This window comes from Bufo bufo, chromosome 4 (assembly GCF_905171765.1).
Source record: "Bufo bufo chromosome 4, aBufBuf1.1, whole genome shotgun sequence".
Classification (NCBI taxonomy): domain Eukaryota; kingdom Metazoa; phylum Chordata; class Amphibia; order Anura; family Bufonidae; genus Bufo; species Bufo bufo.
In genome coordinates this window covers 229,882,240-229,901,256 of record NC_053392.1, presented here as the reverse complement: position 1 = coordinate 229,901,256, position 19,017 = coordinate 229,882,240, and the positions used below count along the sequence as shown (strand labels likewise).

Genomic DNA, 19,017 nt, shown 5'->3' with positions numbered 1-19,017 from the left:
GCCTTTTCCATCACAACGTGTGACTACCTGACAGAAAATGACAATGAATCCACATCTTTGCACAGATTTGGCCTTTTAAAGGCATGTGGTACTAAACTTTTGATCAGCTGAAAAACAGCCTGTTTCAGTTTATTCATTGTTTTAATTAAATTGAATGCTCAAAAAATGTTTTGTCTCACTCCCATTTATTCTTGTTGCATGTTGAAGCTCTACTTGGAAACTTGTTAAGATCCAACAATGTAAAATATGATTTTTTGCCATTTTTCAAGTGGTCTTAAACTTTTGATCAGGACTGTATAACCTGTGATAACCCCCTGCAGTCATGCTAAACACACGTTCAGACAATACACTGGCTGCAGGGCAGGCCAGCACCTCCAAGGCGTAAAGGGCAAGCTCAGGCCAGGTGCCTAATTTGGAGACCCAGAAGTTGAAGAGGGCAGACCCATCATTCAGTACGTGAGGCATGTGCACACATACTGTTCCACCATGTTGGTGAAATGCTGTCTTTTGCTAAGACGTTCCATATCAGTTGGTGGTATTGGTTGTTGTGGCGTGCTGACAAAGGTTTTCCACATTTCGGCCATGCTAACCCTGTCTTCTAAGGTGCTAGTGGTGCCCCAGCTGCGTTGGCGACCTCTTCCTCTGCCTTCGCCTTGTGCTTCCACTGTGCCCCCGCTGTCAGGTCTACCAGCGTGCCCTTGTACTTGCGCATCTTATAATCACGCTCCAGTGACGGAATTAAGGATGGTACGTTGTCCATGTAACGGGGATCCAGCAGCGTGGCCACCCAGTAATCAGCACAAGTTAAAATGTTGGCAACTCGGCGTTCGTTGCGGAGACACTGCAGCATGTAATTGCTCATGTGTGCCAGGCTGCCCAGAGGCAACGAAAAGCTATCCTCTGTGGGAGGTGTCTGTGTCCTCTGTATCCCCCCAGCCACGCACCAGTGATGTCCATGAGCTGGTTTGGGTTCCACCCTGCTGTGAACACGGTTCCTCCTCCTCCATCTGCTCCTCCTCATCCTCCACCTCCTCATTCTCCAGAACTGTGCCCTGGCTGGACAATGGTGTACCTGGCGTTTGTGGGTGCAGGAACCCTCCTTTGGAGCCACTTGTGAATGACTGGCCAGAAACCCTATGAAATAATCCCTCTTCCTCCTCCTCCTCCTGTGCCACATCCTCTTCCATCATCGCCAGCAGAGTTTTTTCAAGGAGGCATAGAAGTGGGATAGTAACGCTGAGAACGGTGTTATCGGCACTGACCATGTTGGTGGAGTACTCGAAACAGAGCAACAAGGAACACAGGTCTCGCATGGAGGCCCAGTCATTAGTGGTGAAGTGGTGCTGTTCCGCAGAGCGACTCACCCATGCGTGCTGCAGCTGAAACTCCACTATCACTTGCTGCTGCTCGCACAGTTTGGTCAGAATGAGCAAGGTGGTGTTCCACCTTGTCGGCACATCGCATATGAGGCAGTGAGCGGGAAGGCCGAAGTTACGCTGCAGCGCTGACAGGCGAGCAGCAGCAGGGTGAGAACGCCGTAACCGGGCACAGACGGCCCGCACTTTATGCAGCAGCTCTGAAATAACGGGGTAATTTTTAAGGAAACTCTGCACCACCAAATTCAGCACATGCGCCAGGCAAGGGATGTGCATTAAACCGGCTAGTCCTAGAGCTGCTACGAGATTTTGCCAATTAACGCACACCACCAGGCCTGGCTTGAGGCTCACTGGAACCAACCACTCATCGGTCTGTTGTTCCATCCAGTCTTCAGCTCCTGCGCAGTGTGTGGTTTGTCCCCCAAACAGATAAGTTTTAAAACTGCCTGCTGTCGTTTACCCCTGGCTGTGCTAAAGTTGGTGGTGAAGGTGTTACGCTGACCGGATGAGAAGTCGGTAGTGGATGAGGAAGTGGAGTAGGAGGAGGAAGCAACAGGAGGCAAAGAGAAGTGCCCTGCAATCCTTGGTGGTGGAAGGACATGCACCAAACTGCTATCCGCCTCAGGCCTAGCCGCCACAAAATTCATCCAGTGTGCTGTTATGGAGATATAACGTCCCTGACCGTGTTTACTGGTCCACGTATCCGTAGTTCGGTGGACCTTTCGACAGATGGCGTTGCGAAGTGCACACCTTATTTTGTCCCCCACTTGGTTGTGCAGGGAAGGGATGGCATGCCTGGAAAAGTAGTGGCGGCTGGGCACGACATACTGTGGGACAGCAACCGCCATAATGCTTTTAAAACTTTCCGTCTCCATCAGACGTAATGACAGCATTTCAAAGGACAGTAATTTTGAAATGCTGGCATTCAGGGCCAGGGATCGCGGGTGGTAGGGGGGTACTTCTTCTTCCGCTCCAGTGTTTGGGAGATAGAGAGATGAACGCTTCCGTGGGACATTGTGGAGATGCTTGGTGACCCAGGTGGTGGTGTTGCTGACAGATCCTCTGTTTGCGGGGTGGCAGGAGGCACTGTCACTCCAGAGGTGGATGAAGAGGCCGAGACTGCCACAGAAGAGGAAGCAGGAGGAGCCAGAGACCTTCCTTGGTATTTGAGGTGTCTACTCCATTGCAGCTCGTGCTTTGCACTTAGATGCCTGGTCATGCAGGTTGTGCTCAGGTTGAGAACGTTTATGCCTCGCTTCAGGCTCTGATTACACAGCGTGCAAACCACTCGTGTCTTGTCGTCAGCACATTGTCTGAAGAACTGCCACGCCAGGGAACTCCTTGGAGCTGGCTTTGGTGTGCTCGGTCCCTTGCTGCGGTGGGCAGTAGCAGGCGTACTGTCTAGGGGACGGGCGCTCCGCTTTTGCACCCTGCTCCCTCTTCTGCTGTGCTGGTGGCTCTGTGCGACCACCCCCTCTTCCTCCGAACTACACAGGTCACTCGCATGACCTTGATTCCATGTGGGGTCGAGGACCTCATCGTCCTCCACATCATCTTCCACCCAGTCTTCACCCCTGCCCTCCTTGTCGGTCTTCACACTTTCGAAAGCTACAGCAGTTGGCACCTGTGTTTCGTCATCATCCGAGACGTGCTGCGGTGGTCCTCCCATGTACTCATCTTGAAACATAACTCGTTGGGCATCGGTGCACTCAATCTCTTCCACTTCTGGGGCAGGGGTAGGTGGATGGCCATTAGGAACCCTGCTAGCAGAGTTATCAAAAAGCAGAAGAGACTGCTGCATGACTTGGGGCTCAGACTGCTTGGCTGATTTGCAAGGGGGTGAGGTGAAAGACTGATGGACATCGGCTGCAGGTGCTAACTCTGATCTTTCAGCAGGAGCCTGGGTGGGAGACAATGTAAAGGAACTGGAGGCACTGTCAGCAACCCAATCTACTATCGCCTGTACTTGTTCTGGCCTCACCATTCGTAGAGCTGCATTAGGCCCGACCAAATACCGCTGACGGTTCTGTCGCCTACTCACACTTGAGGAAGGTGTTTCACTTGTGCGTGTAGCTGGCACAGATCGACCATGTCCTCTCGCTACAACAGGAGCTCCACCAGCAGCACCATGATCGGGGCCATATCCCTTATTTGACACTCTCTTCATATTTCTCAAATTTAGGATCTTGCCCAAAATGGGTGTTTTTTAATAACAGAATAGAACAACAGTATCTAAAAGGTGTATTTAACAATGACAGATGCAGCAAAGGCTGCAAAATTTAGTTTTTTGCACAAAATAGGTGTTTTTTTAATAGAAGAATAGAACAACAGTATCTAAAGCGTGTATCTCACACTGACAGATGCAGACAAGGCCGCAAATTAAGTATCTTGCCCAAAAAGGGTGTTTTTTTTTAATAACAGAATATGACAGCAGTATATAATGCTTGAATTTCACACGTACAGATGCAGCAAGGGCTGTGAAATTGAGTATTTTGCACCAAAAGAGTGTTTTTTAAAACCCAGAAAATTATTGAAGTATTTCAAACTTGTTTTTAACAATCACAGATGCAGCAAAGGCTGCAATATTAAGTATTTTGCACAAAAAGGGTGATTTTTTAATACCAGAATAGCACAGCGGTATCTAAAGCCTGTATCTCACACTGAGAGATGCAGACAAGGCCGCAAATTAAGTATTTTGCCCAAAATGGGTGTTTTTTTATAGCAGAATAGCACAGCAGTATCTAAAGTGTGTATCTTACACTGACAGATACAGACAAGGCCGCAAATTAAGTATTTTGCCCAAAATGGGTGTTTTTTTATAACAGAATAGCACAGCAGTATCTAAAGCGTGCATCTCACACTGACAGATGCAGACAAGGCCGCAAATTAAGTATTTTGCCCAAAAAGGGTGTTTTTTTAATAACAGAATATGACAGCAGTATATAACGCTTGAATTTCACACTGACAGATGCAGCAAAGGCTGCAATATTAAAGGGCTTCTGTCACCCCACTAAACTCATTATTTTTTTTTGGGTACTTATAATCCCTATCCTGCGATATAGCTATACATTATTATTATTAATCATTTTCGTTCTGTAGATATGCCAAAAAATGTACTTTTATAATATGCTAATTTCCTGTCTACCAGCAAGTAGGGCGTCTACTTGCTGGTAGCAGCCGCAAAAAACCGCCCCCTCCTCTTGTTGATTGACGCCAGCCGCGATCTCTTCCTCCGGCCAGCCCTGTCAGCATTTCAAAAATCGCGCGCCTGTGTTCATTCGGCGCAGGCGCTCTGAGATAAGGAGGCTCGCCTCCTCAGCACTCCCTCAGTGCGCCTGCGCCGATGACGTCACCGAAAAAGAAGACGTCATCGGAGGAGCAAGCACGGCGTATAGGTGTGCTTGCTCCTCCTCCCATTGGTTGCTTGATGCACATGGAGGTGACTAGGAGCAGCACACCATATGTGCGGCGTCTGCGCTCCTGAACATAGAAGCCCAATGGCTTAGGTAAGTTTAGCGTAGGACCCGCCTGACCTGAGACCACCTTGGCGCTTGGTAGGCGGGCTCAGATGTGTTTTGATCAAAATATATTGGCTGAGCAACAAATGCACATATGCTGTGCTGTTGCACAGTACTTGCATAAAATGGCCGCCGCCCACCTAACTAACAGACGGATAAAAGTTATTTTTCTTGGTCACTGGGCTCAGGGCAGGGTAAAAAGATTCTGCACTGCACCCACAAAACAAAATCTAGGTAGATCGCTGAGTTAACAAGCACTTCTGATTAAAGATTCTGTCCTATTTTCTCCCTCACAGCAGCAGCATCCTATCCCTACACTAATCAGAGCAGAGTGAGGTGCAGCGCTACGTGACTCCAGCTTATATAGAGGCTGGGTCACATGATGCACTGGCTAATCACAGCCATGCCATTAGTAGGCATGGCTGTGATGGCTTCTAAGGGCACAGAGTTAAACGCTTGTTGATTGGCTGCTCTACAGCCTTTCAAAAAGTGCCAAAAAATAGCCGAACACCGAACCCGAACCCGAACTTTTACTGAAATTTACAGTTTGGGTTTGCTCAACTCTACTGAAGAGCAAATATATTTTACTTTTGCCACTAATACACGACAAAAAGGGCTTTAGAATATATAATTGCACCGCTAAATGGCAAATAGGCCCTTATTTTATTCCACTTATACACGCCACAGAAGGCTTTAGAAAATATAACTGCACCGCTGAACAGTAAATATATATTTTACTTTTGCCACTAATACACGACAAAAAGGGCTTTAGAACATATAACTGCACCGCTGAATGGTAAATAGGCCATTATTTTATTCCACTTATACACGCCACAGAAGGCTTTAGAACATATAACTGTACCGCTGAACGGCAAACATATTTTACTTTTGCCACTAATACACGGCAAAAAGGGCTTTAGAACATATAACTGCACCACTGAATGGCAAATATATTTTTCTTTTTTTCTCTTATACTGTACACTCCACAAAAGGCTTTAGAACATATAACTGCACCACTGAACGGCAAATATATTTTTCTTTTTTCAACTTATACACTTCACAAAAGGCTTTAGAACATATAACTGCACCGCTGAACGGCAAATAGGCCCTTATTTTTTTCCACTTATACACGCCACAGAAGGCATTAGAACATATAACTGCACCACTGAATGGCAGATATATTTTTCTTTTTTCCACTAATACACTTCACAAAAGGATTTAGAACAGGCATCCTCAAACTGCGGCCCTCCAGCTGTTGCAAATCTACAACTCCCAGCATGCGCGACCAGCCTACAGGTATCAGCCTACAGCAGGGCATTGTGGAAGTTGTAGTTTTACAACACCTGGAGGGCTGCAGTTTCAGGATGCCTGCTTTAGAACATATAACTGCACCGCTGAACGGAAAATATATTTTACTTTTGCCACTAATACACAACAAAAAGGGCTTTAGAACATGTAACTTTACCGCTGAATGGCAAATATATTTTTTATAAAAGAGTTGTCCAGGATTAGGAAAAGTGTTTCTTTTTTTTCTCCAGAAACAGTGCCACTATTATCTATGGATTTTGTCAACTATTACAGTCCAGCCCCATCAACATGAGCTGCCAAACCATACATAGCCTATACACAAATATGGTGCTGTATCTGGGAAAATGTTGGCTGTTTAATTCTAATCCTAATTAACCTCTTCAAAGGACATCTTTCAGCAAATTTGTACCTATGAAACTGGATGACCTGCTGCATGTGCGCTTGGCAGCTGAAGACATCTGTGTTGGTCCCATGTTCATATGTGCACGCATTGCTGAGGAAAATTAAGTTTTAATACATGCAATTGAGCCTTTAGGAGCAATGAAGGTGTTGTTGTTACTCCTAGAGGCTCTGCTCCCTCTGCAACTGCTGCACCCTCTTCACTTGATTGACAGGATCAGGAGTGATGACTTTTTAACTTTAAGGTAATGGAGATTCTTCTACTATACTGTACATACTAACACATTGTACTGCACTTTACAGAAAAATGAAGCGTTCTGGGGAGGGGAATGTGAGAGATATTGCCAATGTGTAGGAAACAATCAGGTGACCTGCATAGAGCAATCTTGTGGACCTAATGAAATCTGCAAAGTTCACAATGGTGTCAAGACTTGCGTAGCAGCAAACACGGCCATCTGCCATATTTACGGAGATCCTCACTATATAACTTTTGATGGGAAACTGTATCATTTCCAAGGAGCTTGCAATTATGCAGTAGTAGAGACCCGCGGAAACTCATCATCTGCAAACTTCTCAGTCACGACAAGGAACGAACACAGAGGAAACCCTTCCTGGACAGCAATAAATTCAGTTTCTGTTCGGATCAATGACCTTTATATCACTATGGGGAAACATAAAGTTGTGGAGGTACAGTAAAATTCCATATTACTGCTGTTTCCAAAGTGTTAAGCAAAATGCTTATGTTAAGACTATGTTGCGCATCCTTTTTCCTTTAGGTAAATGGAAACATTATGATATTGCCTGTGACCTCAATACCTGGCATCAACATACAGTTGAGTGGTGCTTTTGTTGTCTTACAAACTGACTTTGGACTTGAAGTTAAATTTAACGGAGATCATGAACTTCTTGTCAAAGTGAATGAGAAATATAAGGAACAACTGTGTGGTCTCTGTGGCACCTACAATGGTAATCAACTGGATGATTTTCTAACTCCAGAAGGTCTAATACTATCTGATTCCAATGACTTTGGAAAAAGCTGGCGTGTTGCCGATGATAACTGGATGTAAGTAGAGAGAAAGAATTACATTTATTTTCTAGTTAGTCTTTCATTCTTCACTTTATTTTTTTATTTCAGTTTATATAATTTTGTCAAAACTTGTATATTAGAGAGCATCTACCAGCAGGATCAAACCTACTAAACCAGCCATAATGCCTGGTAGGGCTGACCCTCCTATTTAAAAACTTATCGTTCTTCCCCCAATCCATTACTGGGTTTAGAAGAAATAAGGGATTTTTAAATATGCAAATTAGGGTTTAAGTGCACTAAAGAGCTCCTTATCATCATAGCCAAGCTTCCCTAGACACTCCTCCATTGGATTGACAAGACCAGGCATTTGGTTGGAGAAATGAGTGTTCAAGTAATCAGAGAAGGAAAACTAAGGTGCACCGAGTGTCTTGGGTCTACCACTTGGTGCCTTTAAGTCCCTATTTGCATATTAAAAAGAAAAAAAATCGTATTTCTTCTAAGTTCAGCAAGGGATGGGTGGAAGAAAGGTATGTTTTAAATCAGCAGGGCCAGCCCAACCAGGCATAATGGCTGGTTTAGTATTCTTTATCCTGCTGACAGCAGCTCTTTAAAAGCAATCATCAATTCATGATTAAAGGGGTTGGCCACGTTCTGGTTAGTGTTGACCAATGTGTTTGTGAGATGACTATATGGCACTTACTAATATAGCTTTGTTGAAATTCTGCACCATTCTCTATATTTTATTCGGCTTACTCCCTTATTTACAAAGTATTTTCTGCTGTCCACGGGGAGGTCCTGTCCATAAGATGGAGAGTCATGGGACCAGGCAAATCACCTCCATGTCATGTCTCCTCCATTCAAATACACTGCACCTGCCATCTGCACTTGTTCTGTTGGGAGTTTAGTGCAGGTGCACATTTTGTGTTTGTGGCCTGCAACTGCAGTTCCATAAGCTCATGTAAGAGCTTTATTCACAAAATGTACACTATATTTAATCTAGACTATTTGTAAAGTTTCTATATTTTGAACTTAAATGCATTGCTGCAAAAAATATTAGCAAAATGTGTACATTTAGAGAATGATTACTATCCTTTTAACATCACTTATCTGTGTTTTAGCTGTGAAGATGATATTGTTGATCCCCCGCCTTGTGATCCTGCATTGGAAATCAAATATGAAGATGAATGTAGAGTCATCTTGTCAGGCAGTGGTCCTTTTAAGAACTGTCATTACCTCATTCTACCACAGTTATATTTCGAGAACTGTGTGTATGATCTCTGTGCCACAGGAGGAAGCCAGGATCAATTCTGCAATGCACTAGAGTCTTATGCTGCTGCCTGTGAAAGTGCAGGAGTCACGGTTGGAGACTGGAAAGAAGACACCATATGTAGTAAGTGCCTTATATTGTTTTATTTTTCACACAATATTAACAGCTTGTTACTGTATTTATTTGTATAGCAGATGCTTAACCGTCCAATCATTTTAATGATTTAGTCTGTACTAATAAATAATGAAATAATACAAATATCTAAGCAAATAAATATGTATACAATAAATATGGAGTAAATAAGAAGTAATATCTGCAGACCTCTCATTTTTAAATTTTTTTTTTTTTACTATGCTTTTTTATCTTATTCTCATCAGAAGTACCAACTACTACTCCCATGACAACAGCTTCTCCACCAACTACCGGTAAGTCCTTAAGTCCATCAGGTACAGTAAAAACATGTCTTAAATTAAACAGAAATATAGAAATTTAGGGGGTCATTTATGACCAGATATATGCCGCGCTTGTGTTGTATATCTGGCAAAGATTCTGGAGAAGTGGGCATGCCTGCTGGAGTTCACTGTATCTGGCCTAGTGGGATACTGCCATTCACTTCATGGCACAGACTTCATTGACTATAATGGGATCCAGCCGTTTTTTGGCATGAGCACAAGGTTTCGACTGGAGAAAAAACGGTGCATGCACCAGTTTTTGTCCGGCCAAAACCTGGCACTCATGTAAGTTATATACAAGCCAGGAATAGTGCTATACTCATGGGCAAACACATGACACTTACGCTAAAAAAAACACACCTTAGAATACTGTATGTTCCTATATTACTGTACATTCCAATGTGTTTTCCTTTTATTTATGAAGAAAGTGTTTTCAAAAGAAAAATGTACATTTAGCCTAAAAATGTAATGCCTTACTTCTTTATTGATTTAGCTATGTACATTTATGTACACATATACAGAAATATATCCACCCATTATCCATAGTGAAATAACTAGCAGTATAACAGTGACATTGATGTAATCTATCATTGTATTCACAGGTTCCTGTGAGGTCAATGGAGATCCTCATTATTACACCTTTGATAACCAGGTTCACCACTTTATGGGAAACTGCACCTACACTCTTTCTAAGCTCTGTGAACATAATGGAAATCTATCTATCTTCAATGTGGAGGCAGCTAATGAGCACAGAGGAGGAAACAGTAGAGTGTCCTATGTCAAGTATGTGAACGTGGACGTGAATGGATACAGGATCACACTGGAGAAGGACAGGGTAGTCAAGGTAAGGTTCTAGGTTTAACATGTACTTGCAGACCGCCGAACATAGTAAAAAATATGGTTGGGCCGCATAGAACTCCGCAGAGATGTTTATAGAAAGTTTTGGCTCACAAACATTGATGGAAATTACTGACCAAACACTGATGTGTGAATGGGGCGTTAGGCTGTGTAAATTCACACCTCTCTCACTAAGGCCTCATTCACACATCAGTGTTTTGGTCAGTGATTATCACCAGTGATTGTGAGCCAAAATCAGGAGTGGAGCCTCCACAGACATAAGGTAAAAGGGCTCATGCACATGAACGTATTTTCTTTCCGTGTCCGTTACATTTTTTTTGCAGACCGTATGCAGAACCATTCACTTCAATGGGTTTGCAAAAGAAAACGGAAGTTAATCCTGGTGCATTCCATTTCCATATGTCTGTATTTCCTTTCTGCAACAAAAAAGAACATGTCCTATTATTGTCCGCATTACGGACAAGGATAGTACTGATCTATTAGGGGCAATCTGTTCCGTTCAGCAAAATACGGAATGCACACGGATGTCATCCGTATTTTTTGAGGATCCGGGTTTTTTGCAAACCGTAAAATACATAAAGTCCTGTGCATGAGCCCTAAGGGAAAGCTCTGCACCTGTTCTTTGTTTAGAACCGCACCTGGGTTGGCTCACAATCACTGATGGAAATCACTGACCGAACAATAAAATTGTCAAACACATTGCAAAAGTGCAAAAAGTTACACATGAACCAGAATTTGCAACTTGTTTCTGCAAAAAAAAAAACAGGTATGCAGAGGTAGATAAATCACCTAAGATATGTATAACAAAAAAACTAAAGAAATAAAAAATTGCAAAGAAAAAACAAAAGCAAAAAGCCACCACTGGCACAAACTCTACCTACAACACCACTCATGACAACCTAAATCTATACATCACATAGTGATTACCATGACAAAAAGGCAAAGCCAACTTTACTGTAGTGGCAGTTTGTGGTACTAAATTTTTTTTTACCAAAACAATAAAAATACAGGAATAGCAAATGGCAAAATAATGTACCAGAAAAAAAGGAACAAATATTATTTAAAACACATCTTGTACCCTATTTATGCCTGGCATTAACAGAGACAGGGGCTTTATAACTACTAAAGTTAAAAAAAACTAAAAGACAATGTAAATATACATGTAATGAAAAGTAATTAACCTTATTGCGTATGACCCCAATAAAAATACAGGAATAGCAAATGGCAAAATAACCTTATTGCGTATGACCCCAATAAAAATACAGGAATAGCAAATGGCAAAATAATGTACCAGAAAAAAAGGAACAAATATTATTTAAAACACATCTTGTACCCTATTTATGCCTGGCATTAACAGAGACAGGGGCATAACCTGGAAATCATTACCAAATATAGTATAAGAACATTAAGTGCTTGGATTTCCAAGCTTAGAATAAATCGCCTCAGACAGAAACTTTAATTTAATATTCTTCTTTTAACTTCTAGGTAAATGGAAGCATTGTGCTGTTACCAAAAGCTCTAGTATCAGGTATTAATATATTCCTGAGTGGACATGATGTTCTGGTCACAACAGCATTTGGCCTAATTGTGAGATTTGATGGCAACCATAGAGTGGTAGTGACTATTCCACATGAATATACAAACAAAGTGTGTGGACTCTGTGGTAATTTCAACGGGAATAAGACTGATGACTTCCTAAACCCAGATGGAGAACTAGAGCTCGACTCCAACAGCCTTGGTAACAGTTGGCAAGTGGAGAATGACACCACGTAAGTCAGTTCTTTTTATGTACATTCAGTCTGTTAAGTTATTGTTTTGTGAATAATATATTTACTTCTGACTTCTAATCTATTGGAAAAATCAGTTCATTTATAAACTTATTTTATTGAAACATACATCTTTTCTCAATATGATATTTCCACAAATAAATGTTCTAGATTTTAATAAAATGATATTTAGAGCATAGATTTCACAGTTTCTTCTATCTTATCATTTAAAATTGAGCTCCTTATGTATTTAACTATTCTCCTTTAAGGTGTACTCCTGGGCCACCTGTTCAGCCTAACTGCACTGATGATGAAAAAGTTACTATTACCAGCAACAGCTTCTGTGGAATCATCACTGACAAAAATGGTCCATTTAAAGACTGTCATGATGTTGTAGATCCTCTGGTCTACTTTAATAACTGTTTGTATGACCTGTGTGAATTAAATCTGGATCCTGGAGCCCTGTGTGACAATCTGCAGTCCTATGTACAGTCCTGTCAGTCTAATGGAGCTGTAATCCATTCATGGAGAAATTACACTTTTTGCCGTAAGCAGAACATAAATAACGTTTTGATTGTTTTACTTGCTTGAACCAATCCTCAATCAATGAGTACGCACTCTTTAAAAAGCTTTATAACTACTAAAGTTAAAAAAAACTAAAAGACAATGTAAATATACATGTAATGAAAAGTAATTAACCTTATTGCGTATGACCCCTATTTATGTACTAAAGTTTCTAACCCTATTTCACAGCTATCAAATGTCCACCAAACAGCCATTTTGAACAGTGTGGGACAGCCTGTCCAGCTACCTGCAGGAGTCCAGGATCTCCATCTAACTGCAATCTGCCTTGCACAGAATCATGTATATGTGACCCCGGGTATGTTTTGTACAACAAGAAATGTGTGCCCAGTCTCCACTGCGGATGTTGGGAAAATGATAAGCATTATCCTGTAGGATCTGAATTTTGGAAAGATGACACCTGCTCCACAAAATGCAGATGCCCTTCACCTGGAAGCAGTTTAATCTGTAACAGTGACGGTTGTCCAAGTAGCCAGTACTGTTCAGTGACCAACGGCAATCCTGAATGTGTGTATTACACGTATGGTGTCTGCAGAGTACACAATGACCCTCATTATGAGACTTTTGATAGACAGACCCACCACTTCATGGGTCTGTGCACATATACTCTCACCAAGTTATGCACCAACTCCTCATCACTTCCATATTTTAATGTGGAAGCAAAGAATGTACACAGAGGAAATCCATCTGTTTCCTATGTGCAGAGAGTGCTTGTTGAAGTTTATGGCTACAGAATACAGATTCTGAACAAAGAAAAATCTCGCATTTTGGTAAGACCAATGTCATTGCAGGTCAATGATATTTGGACTAATCTACCAGTCATTTTGAATGGAGGTGCAGTGAAAGTGGCTATAAGTGGAAGATATGTGGTTCTAGAGACTGATTTCAAACTTGAAGTTTCTTATGACACTGATCATACCGTGGAAGTGAAATTACCCGACACATTCTCAAATAAAGTTTGCGGTATGTGTGGTAACTTCAACAACAAGAGACCAGATGACTTCCTGATGCCAAATGGACAGTTGGCCCAGAATTCTAATGAATTAGGAAATAGTTGGATAGTCTATGACAAATCTGATCCAACATGTACAGATGTACCCACTCCAACTCCACCCACCACGTGTCCTCCAGAGAAAAAGAACCTGTATGAAAGTGATACATTCTGTGGTATACTAACAAGTAAAGATGGCCTGTTTAACATATGTCACTCTGTAGTCGATCCTGACAGCTTCTTTGAAAGCTGTGTGTTTGATTTCTGTGCTTTAGATGGAGGCAAAGATGTTTTGTGTAGTGCCTTACAAGCATATGCTGATGCCTGTCAAAAACAAGGAGTCACCATTCCAAACTGGAGAAACATAACATCATGTGGTATGTATTGGCAGAATAAATTGTACTATTTCTGTAAACTGTAGCTGAAATATGAAATGTCTTTTAATTGTGGCAAATTTTATGTATTACAAATAACAGGGGGTCAAGACTGTCCAGGTAACAGCCAGTACAATGAATGTATGACCGCATGTCCCGCTACCTGCCTGGACCTACATGCTCCAGAGAAATGCAGCTCTCCTTGTGTGGAAGGGTGTGAATGTAATAATGGTTATATCCTCAGTGGAGGAATTTGCATTTCTGAAGCACAATGTGGATGTTGGTACAATGGCCAATATTACAATGTAAGTGTTGAACAACACAAACTATTTTATGCATGTTATTTGCTCTTTTACATTTTGTTTTCTGTTGTTGTTACACATACTGTATTTTCCATTTTTTTTTTACAGAGAGATGAAGAGTTCATTGAAGGAAACTGTGAGAGAAGATGTCAGTGTCAAGAAAACAATATTGTATCTTGTCTACCAATGTCTTGTCCAGAAGATGAAATCTGCAAGGTACAATATGGTTTTCTGGGCTGCTACAAACCAAGCACAGCAATCTGCCATATTTATGGAGACCCCCATTACTCTACATTTGATGGCACACTTCATCACTTCCAAGGATCGTGTAACTACACTGTGTCGGAGACTTGTGCCAATACATCGCACAGCTTTAGTGTCACTACACGCAACGAACACAGAGGTAACCCAAGCTGGACGGCCATTAGTTCTGTTGCCCTGACTGTCGACGATGTACACATTCTGATACAGAAGAACAATATTGTGCATGTAAGTCTATTGCTAATTTATTTTATTCTACCCATATTTTGCTCATAACTTCAGGAGTTATAAGATAAGAGACAAATTATAGTGATGAGCAGCAGGGGCTATATTCGAATTTCCGATACATTATGAATATTTGGGCAAATTATCATTATATATTTGCGAATTCGCAAATTCGAGATTATTTTCTTGATTGCGAAAAATCAGCAATGTAATATTCGCATAATGCGCGCGGAATACAGGCATGGGTCACATTTGCTACATTTTACAAGCTGCTTGAAGTTTCCTGAGACTGGATAAAATGGTTGGCATGGCAGAACATAAAAAATGTCTCTATATGCAGTTAGAGTGCTCCAATATATTTGCGATTGCGCTAATCGGCACCAATGATGCGAATATTTTGGCGCATTATGTGAAACTTCACATTTTAGCAGGTCTTCTTGTATGTATGGACAGCAGAACCCATCACACTACCTAACACACTGAACTGCAACAGCTACACTATGTCAAGATATAACCTACACTGACTATCTACCACTAACTATGTGTATTATATATATAAAAGCTATCTAACTATCTATCTAATGTAATGAGTGGAAAGCACAGAGCACAGCAATGACACTGCTTTCTCTCTCAGAATTTAAAAAAACTGTAGAAAATGGCTACTGAGGAGGTTCTTATATAGTAAGGGGTAGGCAGCTTTCCTATTGGTTGCTAGGGATGCTGCTAAGCTCAGACAAAGACATTGCAGCCTTCTCATTGGCCAAAAAGAAAGAAGGGAGGTTACTGATGAAAAGAAAATCTAGAATATTCGAAAATACAAATATATATCACTATATTCTAAATATTCACTAATTCTCGAAGTGCCGATATTCGCGATTAATATTCGCGATTTGAATATTCACGCCCAACACTAACAAATTACAGAATATGAGAAAAAAAAGTGCTACAGTACACATATTTTTAAGATGCCAAGAAGATGCTGTCTTATTAAAGGACTTTGGCCTCTTTCACACGGGCGTTGCGGAAAAATGTGCGGGTGCGTTACGGGAACACCCGCAATTTTTCCGCGCGAGTGCAAAACATTGTAATGCGTTTTGCACTCGCGTGAGAAAAATTGCGCATGTTTGGTACCCAAATCCGAACTTCTTCACAGAAGTTCGGGCTTGGGTTAGGTGTTCTGTAGTTTGTATTATTTCCCCTTATAACATGGTTATAAGGAAAAATAATAGCATTCTGAATAAGGAATTCTTAGTAAAACAGCGCTGGAGGGGTTAAAAAAATAAAATAAAATAATTTAACTCACCTTAGTCCACTTGATCGCGATGCCCGGCATCTCCTTCTGTCTCCTTTACTAAACAGGACCTGTGGTGAGCATTCATTACAGGTCAAGGACCTGTGGTGACGTCACTCCAGTCATCACATGATCCATCACTATGGTAAAATATCATGTGATGGATCATGTGATGACCAGAGTGACGTCACCACAGGTCCTTGACCTATAATGAATGCTCACCACAGGTCCTGTTCAGTAAAGGAGACAGAAGGAGATGCCGGGCATCGCGATCAAGTGGACTAAGGTGAGTTAAATTATTATTATTTTTTTAACCCCTCCAGCGCTATTTTACTATGCATTCTGTATTCAGAATGCTATTATTTTCCCTTATAACCATGTTATAAGTGAAAATAATAATGATCGGGTCTCCATCCCGATAGTCTCCTAGCAACCGTGCGTGAAAATCGCACCTCATCCGCACTTGCTTGCGGATGCTTGCGATATTCACGCAACCCCATTCACTTCTATGAGGCCTGCGTTGCGTGAAAAACGCAGAATATAGAACATGCTGCGATTTTCAAGCAACGCACAAGTGATGCGTGAAAATCACTTCTCATGTGAACAGCCCCATAGAAATTAATGGGTTGGTATTCAGTGCGGGTGCAATGCGTTCATCTCACGCATCGCATCCGCGCGGAATACTCGCCCATGTGAAAGGGGCCTAAGGCTGGGTTCACACGGGCGTTGCGCGAAAATGTGCGGGTGCGTTGCGGGAACACCCGCGATTTTTCCGCGTGAGTGCAAAACATTGTAATGCGTTTTGCACTTGCGTCAGAAAAATCGCGCATGTTTGGTACCCAAACCCGAACTTCTTCACAGAAGTTCGGGCTTGGGATCGGTGTTCTGTAGATTGTATTATTTCCCCTTATAACATAGTTAGAAGGGAAAATAATAGCATTCTGAATACAGAATGCATAGTAAACTAGCGCTGGAGGGTTAAAAAAAAAATAAATGTAACTCACCTTAGTCCACTTGATCGCGTAGCCCGGCATCTCCTTCTGTCTCCTTTGCTGAACAGGACCTGTGGTGAGCATTAATTACAGGAACAGGACCTTTGATAAGGTCACTCCGGTCATCACATGATCCATAACCATGGTAAAAGATCATGTGACGTACCATGTGATGACCGGAGTGACGTCATCAAAGGTCCTGTTCCTGTAATTAATGCTCACCACAGGTCCTATTCAACAAAGGAGACAGAAAGAGATGCCGGGCTACCGCGATCAAGTGGACTAAGGTGAGTTAAATTATTTTTATTTATTTTTTTAACCGCTCCAGTGCTGTTTAACTATGCATTCCTTATTCAGAATGCTATTATTTTACCTTATAACCATGTTAAAAGGGAAAATAATAATGATCGGGTCTCTATTCCGATCGTCTCCTAGCAACCGTGCGTGAAAATCGCACCGCATCCGCACTTAGTGTTCTAGTTCTGTATTGAACAACATTAGTTCACATTTTGCAGTCTGTTTTGTAAGAGCAAAAATATATTACCCCAAGATATGCTGTAAAACCTTCAGCACTCCAGCTGTTGTGAAACTACAGTTCCCAGCCTGCTCCATTAATTTCTGTGAGAGTTCTGAGAAGAGCAGAGGCAGTATGCATGCTGGAAGTTGTAGTTGCACAATAGCTGGAGTGCCAGAGGTTGCCTACCCCTGCTGTAAAACATATCTCAAAATGCTAACAGCTCAGAAAAGATTGCTGACCCAATAATCTTGTACAGAAACTAGAATAACATATATAGATAGAAAATGTTTCACTTTCTGGTTTTAAATAACAATATAGATGAGATATTCCATTTAAAATAAAGGAAACACTGGTCTTAGATTTAATCGAAGAGATATTTTTATGCTTATTGAGGTTACTCTCTTCTGTTCCTTTACAGGTTAGCAATGCTTTAGTTACTCTTCCTACGAATGTGTCTGGCATAAGTATCATAAAAAGTGGGCAGTATGTAGTAGTGAATACCAACTTTGGACTCCAAATTAAATTTAATGGAGATCATGAGTTATTTGTTATAGTGGATGAAAGATACAAAGATTTATTATGTGGTTTATGTGGCACCTACAATGACAACCGCCTTGATGACTTCATAACACCTGATGGCAGCATTGCAACTGATGTCAATGACTTTGGAAATAGCTGGCGAGTACCAGATGATGGTTGGCCGTGAGTATTGTCTTGTTCTATTTATTCATCAGATCTGTTGTCCCATTCATCTTTCACCAACTGTTTTACGATATGAGATCTAACTTTAAGCTTTTAATGTTTGTAGGTGTGACTCAACTCCTCCTCCTCCATCAACATGCCTTCCTGACATACAACAAGAGGCTGAGGCTAAATGTGAAATAATTAAACTTCTCAATGGCCCCTTTGCACAGTGTCATACTCTCATACCTTCATATCCCTACTTTGAGAGTTGTGTGTATGACCAATGTGCAACAGAAGGGAATGATGATTATTTCTGCAGTTCACTAGAGGTTTATGCTGCAGCTTGTGAAGCAATTGGAGTATCTCTTGGTGACTGGAAAAAAGATACTAACTGTGGTAAGTTAAAAAAGTCTTACTTTTATTGTATTATATTAAATATAATATATTTTACATTATAGTATACCTATTATGTTTACTTACTAGAAGTAGAAACAAGCTCAGCTTCACCCACAACATCTACTGCCACCACAACAACTGTGTCACCTACACCATGTAAATGCCTTTCCTGCCTAATATGTTTATGAAAAAAAGTAATATTATTAGATTTCTACTATAGTATCTTTATTGATATTATAAGTATTGTCAAATCCTCATGTATACATTTGTATACTTTTCTCTGGAATAGATACATGTAATATGAACTGTTCTTTTGATACTGGATTCTGTAACTGGAAGCAATCAAAAATGGATGAATTGGACTGGATACGCTGGCAAGGTTCAACACCCTCCGATCTAACAGGGCCTTCATTTGACCACACAACAGGAAG

General features: G+C 41.4%; 1 protein-coding gene across 1 annotated transcript; it reads left to right on the top strand.

Annotated features, from left to right (window-relative positions):
* Positions 1-13,518: 13,518 nt before the first annotated feature.
* LOC120999130 (zonadhesin-like) lies at positions 13,519-18,212 on the top strand. The gene is made up of 4 exons (XM_040430002.1): positions 13,519-13,921; positions 14,021-14,223; positions 14,329-14,709; positions 17,925-18,212. The coding sequence occupies exons 1-4, from the start codon at positions 13,519-13,521 to the stop codon at positions 18,210-18,212; spliced, it is 1,275 nt and encodes a 424-aa protein (XP_040285936.1).
* Positions 18,213-19,017: the final 805 nt, after the last annotated feature.